This window comes from Rhagoletis pomonella, unplaced genomic scaffold, assembly GCF_013731165.1.
Source record: "Rhagoletis pomonella isolate Grant_MI unplaced genomic scaffold, Rhpom_1.0 Rhpom_scaffold_00003, whole genome shotgun sequence".
Lineage (NCBI taxonomy): Eukaryota > Metazoa > Arthropoda > Insecta > Diptera > Tephritidae > Rhagoletis > Rhagoletis pomonella.
Window position 1 is genome coordinate 93,409,952 of NW_023458557.1, and position 11,606 is coordinate 93,421,557.

The window sequence follows — 11,606 nt, forward strand, 5'->3', positions numbered from 1 at the left end:
GATTAAAGATTAAAGATTAAAGATTAAAGATTAAAGATTAAAGATTAGTGATTACAGATTAAAGATTAAAGATAAACGACAAAGTATTAACGATTAAATGCAAAAGACTAAAAATTTAAGATTAAAGATAAAATAATAATTATTAAAGCCAAAATGATAAAAATTAGAAATTAAGGGTTGAATGTTAAGGACTCAAGATCAAAGGCAAAACAATAATAACATTTTGGTGCTTACAGTTTTGCTAAGCTTTGGCTGGGCTTCTCCGATTTGCGATTTGCGTCTTTACGTTGTAACACAAATGGAGAGGTCTTCACTTTTACGCCGCCTCCGAAGGGCAAATGGATTTTACGAGAACCTTTTTCATGGCAGAAATATACTCAGAGGTTCCATTGCCTGCAAAGGGGCGAGAAAAAGCTTTCTCTAATTCAAAGACTAGATATTAAACATTACAAATAAAGGATTAACGGTTAAGAAATAAAGATTAAAAATTCAAGATTAAGCGTGGCAACGCTATTGAAAAACCTAAAAAAAAAATATTCCAAAAGTAGTGTATCGTGGTGGCGGTTTTTCGTTTCATCAAATTTCAAAAAGATCTAACTGAAAAAAGAATAACTTATTGCACATCTTCAGGTCCAGCTCTTTAATCTGACATCTCCTTGTCGGAAATCGAAAAAATAGTGCATAGTCAGATATGTAGATATTACTTTTCGAATATTTGGCAGCCCTTATCAAAAATTTTTCGAAACTAAAATTTTCTTTAAGCTCTTTCATTTCAAACGCTTCAACAAAATTTAAATTTTCAAATTAAAGATTTCTTAACACTATTTTATTTGACACTCATATTTAAATATTTCATATAACTTGGGTATTATTTAAATTAATTTGCATTTTATAATAGGTGGCAACCCCCGTCAAAATATTTTCAAATTACTACTTTCTTAAAGCTCTTTCGTGTGGCACCCATATGATGACACATATTCGATTACCTAATTGCCTTAATTCAAATTTAAATAGATTTTTTTATATAGGTGGCAACCCTCCTACATGTAATTAAGAAATAAAGCCTTTTGGAAACAATGTCGAGACTCATATCTATTGTTCTGATTGATTTAACTTTTGATACAATTTGAATTTAATTTTTAAAAGGTGGCAACTCTTTTCGGAACAACAAATCAGTTTGAAGCCAAGCATTTAATTTGACATCTCATTTTTGAAAATCGATGGACCAGTGCAGATCTGGTAACCTGGAAAAGTATGCATGAAAACTTTAAATTAACAACAAATTTCTCAAAAATGTTAAGTACATATTTATAGTCATATGATTTAAAAACTTCGTATGGAAGCGAGTGTACAATTTACCAAAAAATTTACCAATTTGCCAAATACATATTTGCAGCTTTCCGCAAATTTGGCAGCCAGAAATTACAGGCAAATAAAAATGTTTACAATTTTTCGCATTTAAGTGATAATCACTTCATTAGTGCAACGTTAATGCCAAAAATATACATACATATGTATGTATGTATATACAAAAGCGATCGTGTTATGGAAGCGTATGTGGCATTTGTGACACCTTCGCCACTAAACACAATAAACCGATCACTTTTGCGATGCATTTAAATATTTACGAATATTATTCGTTTTCTTTTGTCATTCTTTTTTCTCACAAACAGGGCAAAGCACAAACAACCTTATTTGTATTTATTTAAATTTTTTTTTAATATTTGTCGCTTAACATCCTGCATTGACAATAGGTGGCAGCTGGTTATTTGACCGTTTAACGAATTTTCATTTGTGGTTTTTTTTTTTTTTGTAGCTGCCGCCAAATAATAACGTCACTCAAAACTATACTCGAAAGTCAATTAATGCGCGTGTGTCATACATACATAGTACATACGTATGTTGCTGCTTATCAAATGAGCTTTTTGAGCTTATCAGCAGCAGTTACGTGCAGTGTTGCCAGTTTAGTCATTTTACGGCTAGATTTAGCCAGTTTGTGATAGCAAACAGCCGGAGGAAATTTGGTTTTGCCGGCAGCCGATTTGTTAGCCGTTTTTCAAAAAAAAAAAAATTACCCGTTTTTAGCCGATTTTTCTATAGGCCTTATTTTCTTAAAATTCAAATACATAAGTTTACATCTTTTATATTTTTTAGAAATTTATCTACACAAAATCTATTAGAAACGGCTAACCTTATCTCGGATAAAATTTTTTATGTCCGACTGTGTTATATAAAATTGAAAGGCAATTTTTTCTAATTCGAAAAGTCTTAAAATACTGAGCCGATTTCGATGATTTTTATTTTTAGCGAATATACAGTGACCCATATATACATATTTAAACAGGGACGCGATCTTTTAGCAAGTTTTGGCTACTTTTCTTTAGTTTATTTAATGCTTATCATTTTTTCAATAAAAAGTGAAGCTGACTTCTTAATCAACACCATTTAAACCCAAATTTCATAGTTTGTGCAAAAATTATGAAAATTCGGCAAATTTTCATTAAGATTTTTAACTTTTTGTATTTAAGTAAAACGAACATGACTTCTGATGTAAAGCTTAACTACGTATAACGTCAGTTTCCTTTGCTAAAAGAAAATAATTTGTAATAAATTTACCAGTCTCTGTTTTTGAGATTTATTTCATGAATTTACTAGTCTTTCTACTTATGATTTATTTAAATAAAACATGTGAATCTTAGTTTAAACATTTTAGCGGTTTTTTTTTTTGCCAATGCAGCCGATCCCACCAAAAAGTTCTGGCAACACTGGTTGCGTGTACATTAACTTTGATAATGAATTCATTTGAATGCCTGCGTACACATACATACATACGTACACCTGCAAGCGCCGTGATGTGAATTCTATTTTGCGCATGCCTTATCAGATTTTGTCTTAGCAATTGCTGCCTTTTACCGCTGCATTCCCATATTGCCAATAGCGATAGCTCTTTTGCAGACCTTACTCGGGTTTAGTATTTTGCTTGCTGTCAGCGGCGACTATTGTTTATCAACGCTGAGTTTCGTGGTAACATGTCGCTTGTTATTTTTGTTTTTGATTATTAATCATCAAGTGTTAATTAATATCGATACATTTTAAAGGCAAAATGAAGTTGCATTGGCTCGCAAATGTGAGTAAATTTGTTTTGCTTTGCATGTATTTGTGTCTACTTTTTCAACTTGTTTAAATCATATACTTTAGTTTAATGACATGTCAGTAAATTAAGTGGTTTTAACGGCATGCTTTCGTACTTACCGTTAGTTGCCAAGTCAGACGTTCTGATATTTAATTAAATGAAATGGTTTCATAAAAGTGTTTTATATTATAAATATCTTTGCTAAAACTGATGGTATTCATATCACTCTGATTGCACAAAGCAATGACTAAACTAATATTTATGGAAAATAAAAAAAGCGAATTCGCGAATCCGAATTACTGTCTCTTGCTAATGTAGTGTGTTAAATTTGCTATGGATAGACTTGAGTAAATTAAAACTTCGTGTCAAAAGAGGACCGTATTAAGGTATTAAGTTATTTCTCATATTACACAGGGCAACAAGATTCTACGTATTTTATGAAACCACAAGTAATTTTTAAGCAAAAAACAAAACCGGCTTCAAGTCCGAAATCGGTTGACGTGGTCCAAAGTTATGCGGTAACATACATAAAAAAAAATATATATTCCGACGAATTGATAACCTCCCCTTTTTTTGAAGTCGGTTAAAAAGTAAATGAAAGTTCACACCTCCGATAACAAAGTTCCAAAAGGATTTGTATTTTGGTATATTACTGGTTTTGGGTCTAGAAATTCATTTTTGATGCTTTTTTTTACCTAAAACTTACGCTAGGTGGCGCTGTGGTACAATTTTTGTTATTTGCCTTTTAATTGTAAAAGTTATGCTAGATGATGTTATAAAGGCCATATAAAATGATGTTATAAAAGCGGTTAAGTGAAATGTTGTATGAGAAAAAATAACATTTTTATAGAGAAAAATACTTTATTAATTAAAAAATAATATTTTGCCCCTCGGCAGGCAATGGCAAACATCCCAGTGTATTTCTGCTATCGAAAATCACTTCTCATAAAAAAATACAATCGTCGCGAGGAGTGGTGCACAACTTTAGGTCCTCAAATCGTAGGAGAAGCTCGGCCAAAACTGACATATTTTGTATTATTATTAACACAGACTTCAATGAAAGAGAAAACGCCCATGGTTTTATTGTGAATAAAGACTAATACCACGCTTAAAACAATCCAACATTTCTTGGTTTGGATATCCTAAGTTAACCACACGGACTTACAGTGAGTATCGAACATCCGCTCGGTGTTAATGCAGGTTTCCAAGTGAACGCAATTCTCTTCTTCCTGGGCAGCGAATGCGCTGACTGTTTGCAGGTGATACTTCGTCATGTCCTCGTTGACCACCAGACCCAATCGCTGTGCTTCTTTATCCAGCTTGGAAAAGGCTTAACAGACTTCGTGGCTCTTATTGCCGATGTTGTACGGTCTTGAAAATAATTGATCCTGAACGGTTCAGTTCTGCAGCTGTTATTCATGCCTAATACGGTATCTGACAGATGCCATCCGCAAGGATCTAATCCGATTCGCACTGTCGTAACAAGCGAGAGTAAAGAATTAGATTCTTGTGAATGGTATCTGTCAGACCGGAAAAAGGATATATCCGAGGGATGCCATTCACACGAATCTAATCCTACTCACTCACTTTTTATACCAGTGCGATTTAACATCAGATTAAAGAAATCACATGAAAGGGAGTCGCCCTGTCTGAAACTCCATTTGGTGGAAAACGGCTCGAAGAGGTCATTTTACACAGCCGCATCAATTTCACGGGCATACCGAATTCAGAGATCGCGGCTTAAAGACAACTTCTTTGCGTGTTCTCGGAAGCGGCTTTGAAATCGATAAATAGGTGGTAAGTGTCGATCCTTTTCTCCCGGGTTCCAAGATTTGGCGTATTGTGAATACCTGTTCCATGGTAGATTTGCCAGGGCTCGAATCGTCACATACGATATCGTATTACTCGTCACGTAAAAACAAATTTTTCGGATTATTACATACGTGAACGTACTCTTTACCCCATTCAGCTTATGCGACTGATGGTATGACGTAATTTTTTTTCGTATGGTTTTCGATCCGTGAACAGATGTTACGATTCGAGCCCAGTTTTAAAACCACACTGATAACTCCCAATCAGTTCGTTGACGGTGGGTCTCAGTGTTTCACACAATACCCTCGATAAGGCCTTGTAACCTATGCTTAGAAGGCTGATCGTATGGCGGGGTCACCTTTGTTGTGGATTGGGCAGAGCACACTTAAATTCCAGTCGTCGGGCATGCATTCATCTGACCATATTCTGCATAAAAGTATCAACTCTTGCACCTTATCAACTCCTCGCCACCGTAATTGAATAGCTCAGCTGACAGGCCACTAGCTCCAGCAGACTCATTGTTTTTCAGTCGCATAACTTGTGGAACACCGACTCCGTCATCATCGCCTGGGAGATTGGGTTCTTCTTGTCCACAACTTTCCGTTCTGCTACCATTCAGTAGGGTGGAAAAGTATTCCCTCCATAATTTAAGTACGTTCTGAACATCGGTAACTAAGTCGCCATTGTTGTTCTTACAGGAGTTCGCCCGGGACTTGAAACCTTTCGTAAGTTTCCTAACTCTCTTATACAATTATCGGACGTTTTTCCTGTGGGCCAGCATTTCAAGATATTCGCACTCACATATTTCGGCCTCTTTCTTCTTATTGCGCCAAATACGTGTCGCTTCTCTCTGTGGTTTCCTTAATCGATACCACATAGCCCGCGTTTCGCTCGATCGCAGCGTGTCTTGTAGGCGACATCTTTTTTGTCTGCGCCTTCTTTGCATTCCTCATCCAGTTGTTCTTTCGGGCTTGCTGAAATCCGACTACTTCTTCGGTGGTGGCAGTTTGTTAATGAATACTCTCTAAGAACAGGTATGAGAGTCGAGTAGCTAATGCATTGGCCGTTTATTATGACTACAGCTTTTCGACGTTAAGCTGCCCTTGCATTTTTGGGCGCTTATTTTTGGCTGCACAGAGGCGGATGGGTATCTTGGCTGCAAAAAGATAGCGATCCGAGTCGATGTTTGAGCCTCGGAGTTTACGTACACAACATGTTCGATTTGGTTTCCCGGTTTTCGATCTGGAGACTGCCACGTAGCTAGATGGATCTTTTTATGCTTAAACCTAGTACTGCATATTACCATATTTCAGGCCCCGGAGAAGTCGATCAGCCTAAGTCCGTTGTTGGACGTTTCTTCGTGGAGGCACAATTTTCCGACGGTGGTTCCAAAGATCCAACCTGGCATTGAAGTCGCGAAGCTAGATTTTGATATCATGGCGGGGCAGCGCTCGTATGTGCCCTCCAAGCGCTCATAGAAGAGATCATTGGCCGCCTCGTCCTTCTCTTCCGTCGGCGCATGGGCGCAGATGAGCGACATGTTTAAGAATCTCGCTTTGTTGCTGTAGTAGACGTCGCAAGGCCCCAGATATTTCTTGCCTAGCCCCGTCCAACGCATTTCTTGGATGGCGGTGATGTCAGCTGTTATCCTTTGTTGCGTTGTTTTGGTTCTGTGCTGGGCCTCTTGTCATTTATTATTATTATTTTATTTAATCTTCATTTGGACTTAAATCTGCGAAAATATTTATTTATCTAAATTTACTGGAGTTTTCTAGCGCTCTTGCCTCATATCACCAAAAAAAAAGGATTGTTAATATTTCGCATTAACACTCACTTTGATGGCATGTAACATGCTCCGACCGAGTGACAACAAATGACAACATAAGTAGTATATAAAAAACAACAAATGTTTTAGTAAGGCATACGTTCAATATACTCGTAACAACCACTTTGCCCATTAACTGATGACAGCTAATATAGCGCCATAAATGAGTTACCTACAGACACCTCCAGCGCGAATTAAATTGATTTTTTCGATAAAATCTGATAAAATGTGGACACACAAAAACAAAGGCTGGTATTGTTTACAAAAACTTTCCATAACAAACGTTCCAACTGTTCATATTTACCTAAGCTGCTGAAAGCGATGTTGTGATAAGAAATGCTACGCAGAAAGGGTGGGGAAAACTAATGGGGGAAGGAACGCGCAGTAATAAATATCAAACGAAAAAAGACTTCGTCGAACGAAAGCTGAAGCGTTCTATCTTTTGATGAGTTTATAAAATAATGTGCTGATTTCACGTATGCAGATAAATTGTTTGAAAATCCAAGGTCTATTTCCGCTTGATCAGAAAAAACGTTCTTGCTTCGAAGTTCGAAATTATTTCTTACAGAAAATGTATATGCGACTTCTTTCCATAAAGCATATGCAAGCGTATAACCCTGTTTCTGTTTTTTACAGGCTTCCGACTACTCTTCGTCGAATAACTCATCCTCATCGGCATCCTCGACTCTCTCATCGAAAACCACCTCATTATCCCTGAAATCCATTGACTTACAGCGCACCTCATCCGCCTCATCGTCGGGCGATTGTGCGCCACTATGCGAACGCAGAAAGTCCTCACCGAACGCCGACTCAGCTGACCCTGCCCATTCCAGCGGCGCGCAGCAGCTGACGCCAGAACGTGCGCAACGCCGCAAACTCATCTCAATGATCTCACATTTTGAACAGCAGAATAAGCTGCTTCAACGCGAGCTAGCAAAGGAGAAGCGGCGGCGTAGCGAAGACCTCGCCTGTGTGGCTAAGTCGCTGCTTTGCTTTGAGTCCAAGCTGAAAAAGGATATGATAGCGGTGAATCACCGCCTATTGGAGAAGGACACGGAGATATGTCGCTTGGTGCAACAAAATCGTGCGTTGCGTAAGCGACTGATAAAAATCACTGAGGCAGAGGGAGAAAATGCACGCGACGAAGGCGTGGTAGAGGATGGTGAGCCTGAGACTGAGGCTGAGGGTGAGTGTGGGGGCGAGGATGATGATGAGCGAAGCGGAAAAACGAAGAAATCAGCGCTGGAGCGTGGAACTGCGCCAGCATCGGCGTACAGCGATCGACAATTGCTGGAAGACTGTTTGGTACTCGAAGCTTTGCAATGCATTAATTGTAAGAAGCAATTCTATGACATTGACCTAAATGAGAGCTGGACACAGAATACGCAGAAAGATGGTACGAGAAAAAATGGTGAGTATTTGCTATATTCAGTTTATGGGTATTTGTTTTGACTCACGTATGTAATTTGTTTTCTCGCCCCCTCCAGTTGACCACACCACTGAGCACGGCTCATCGAGTGATGATACAGTCTCATCGTCGTTTTACGGAGCCCGGCGCAGTGTACGCTACACCAGCAAACGCACCTCCGGCACTTTCCGCGACTACATGCGTTCACGTGCGATGAACATCGACGATCCAGCGTTGGACAACAATTCGGAGGAGAATACGAGCACCATCAGCCGCGATGACTCGCAAACCAGCTACGAAAAGCTCAACATCTACTCGCGTACCATTGAACGCATGCACGGCGTGAAGGGTGAAAGTGAACGCGAGTCAGAGCAGAGTGGCATGGAGGGCACAGTGCGATCTGTTTCACGACTGAGCAGCAAGAGCAGCAGCAACAGCAAAGGTAGCCTAAGCAGTTGCAGCAAAAATAGCGCCAAGACTGCCACACCTCAGATTGAAGAAGACGATGGCATATTTTCACCCACACAAGATGACGACTTCGAAGAGCCAGAGGATGATGGCGGCCGCAGCATTAAGATTGTGATGCGCCGTTCTACTGACTTTTCCGAGGCTTCGCCCAAGCAAGTGTACGAAACCTCCACCGACGATTGGTATGCCAGCGCCTCCGATCAGGAGGAAATCACACCAACTACAGCCGCAAGCAAATCGTATGCCCACGGTGCTGTTAATCCTGTGCTTGAGTGTGTCAATCAGATCCTGCTGCAGCAGTCCATGGAGGAGCCGATGGCCGAGCGCGCAAATGAAGCGACCACTGCAGGCAGCAAGCTCGGGCAATGCCTGCAAGTGGGCTACAGCAATTCCACTTCCACAGCCAACTTGCCACGCCGCAGCTCACTGAGCGGACGACGCAGCTCGCGCAACAATAGCCACTCTAGCGATGGGCAGCCATCTCGAAATGGCACGCTGACACGCAAGCGCGTGCACTTCTCAACCAAGAATAGCATGGTGCATGTGCCACGCAACGACGAACACGACGAGGAGGACGAAGATGTCGATGATGACGTAGCGCAGGATGCGCAAACTACGAACGACGCAATGATCTCAAATCTAGCGCAATATCATTCCATGAGCTACTATCCGCAAGCCACACAACAAGCCGCCTCAACAAAGACTGCAACGGGTAATATCGCGCGAGGCGGCATGCTTGCCGAAGTACCCGAACACGAACGCCTCGAAACGCTTAACTATGAGAGTATTTATAGCAACGAATACGAACCGATCGGGTCCGAGCATAATTCCTCAAATCTCTATGTAGACATGGAGTCCACTGCTGCCAAAACAACGGCGACTAATGCAACAAACAACGCTGTGAGCGCAGTTGTAAAAGTACCAAAAATACCGCCAGCATTGCCGCCGAAGCCGGCAAACTTGTTGAAGTTCAAGAAATCATTGCAGCAACTTGACGAGCTGCCAGACGAACACCTACACCAGGACGGACCTGCAGCACCTGAACCGGACTACTGCTCAATTTCGGAGGTAAATGTTGGCATAACTAGTGTGCAAATTGTCGCAGATGTGCACAAGGCGCCCGAGTCGGAAGCTGATTCAGAGTCAAATTTGGGGCTTGAAGCGCCTATCTCCGAACTGGACGCAGAAGTGTCGACGGTTGCCTCAGATGAGACATGCCCCGTCTCCCAAAAGACTGATGAGATCGAAGAGATTTTCGCTGATGTACCAAAACTGCCGAATGTGGCGGCCATAATAGCGCCGAAACAGTCAAAGTTTCCGCAACCACAGCAACTACAAGCGCTAAAGCCCTCAAGTGATTACCTATTGATGTCACCTAAAGTAGAATCGCCTAATATGAAACTGCAGAATGCTCGTAACGCCACCATACTCAATACTGCGACTGCGACAAAGCCGAATTCCGCTGGCATAAGCTCCCCAAATAATAATAACAGCACACCGAAGGTACTCGGTCCCGCAACAGTGGACTACCTGAACACGCCTATTAAATCGCCCAACCGTCCGGACCCCAGCGCGCTCAAGCTACACCTGCATACACCCAGCCCACTGCAATACAAACGCAAGCATATGCCGAACATACTAGCCGAAATCAATAAGCGCATGAGTTTGCCCAACTCGCCAACTACGCCCACAGCGCGTCTGACATTCACGACGCCTGCGAAGCCGGCAAGCGCCACAAAAACGACACTGCAACAGAAATTGGAGATTAACACGCCGACCAATATGCCTATGCAAGCTGAATTCGATTGGTACAATTTGGATGCCGAGTATGGCCGAACACCATCACAACAACCCGATCTGCTCAAAGTGAGCGATACGCTCAATAACGGCACTATGCTCGCCGGCATACACGAAGATGGTGAAAGTATTGCGACTGCAGCCGATGAGTATAACTTGGATGAAGAATTCTCACTTGCTGGCGATAAGCCTGATATACTAAGTGCTGGCAGTGAGCCGGACAACGAAAGCGCCGAGGAGAAGAGCGAAGAAAGTGTAGTGGAAAATAAAAGGACGGCAAAACCCCAGCTGACAATCATGAAGCACACGACGCAGGAAGTTGAGAATACTAAACTCGAAAAAGTAGCCGCTTTAAATGCGGCCATTTGTGAAGCTGTGAACTTTCCAATGTTCGGTGAAAGTTCGCCGCTGGTGCCACCTTCGCCAGCAGTGGTGCAGCAGCACCATGCTAAAGCAAAGAAAATTAAGAAGAATTTAGCTAACTTCGAGAAATTCATCGAAGGTTCGGGCTTGAGCACGAAGCCGCTACCGAGTAAGCGAAAGATCTACTTTGCCGGGCCATTTGTGTGATTAGAGGAAGGCGAAAGAGTATTTTAAACTGGGTGGACGGATAGTAAGAGAATGGAGAGAAAGTAAAAGCGCGCAATGAGACAAATACGAGTTATTGCGGAGCTTTAGTGATCAAGAGAGCGTCCAGCAAAGCGGTATGCTAAGTGTGGTTTTTGTGGTTCAACTAAATATTAAATTAAATTTAACTTTAAGCAGACTTTCTCACGATCCTAAAATTATTTTTTTTTGTATTTTTTTCTCGCTCATTTTTTAAGTATTTCTTAAATGTATTTTTATTGAGTATTTACTGTGTGAGTTTAGTTTAAATCAAACTATTTTTAATTTAAGTTAAAACTGTGGTGTCTCCTGTTTATGTAATTTAATTTAAGTAAAAAAATTCAACTAAACCCCAAATATAAGGTAAACATACATGATTTTTAGTTTAAGTTAGTTTTTTTTTTTGTAAAATTTTCTTGAATTTGTAGCGAAATAAATTACTAAAACTCAGTTAAGTGACGAACTGCAAATAAACTACGTATGTAACAATTTTTGTTTGAAGAAATAAAAGAAAAATAAAATCACTCAGTATGTTTATGTGGTTTGATTTCAATGAA

At 40.5% G+C, this 11,606-nt stretch overlaps 1 protein-coding gene across 3 annotated transcripts in view; it reads left to right on the plus strand.

Annotated features, from left to right (window-relative positions):
* The window catches only part of LOC118735819 (platelet binding protein GspB-like), a 126,824-nt gene extending 115,218 nt beyond the window's left edge, over window positions 1-11,606 (plus strand). For all 3 annotated transcript variants that reach the window (XM_036465790.1, XM_036465791.1, XM_036465792.1), the window contains 2 exons: window positions 7,407-8,181; window positions 8,258-11,606. In XM_036465790.1, the coding sequence (XP_036321683.1) occupies window positions 7,407-8,181; window positions 8,258-11,013 (3,531 nt within the window). In that variant the 3' untranslated portion in view covers window positions 11,014-11,606. The remainder of the gene's footprint in view (window positions 1-7,406; window positions 8,182-8,257) is intronic.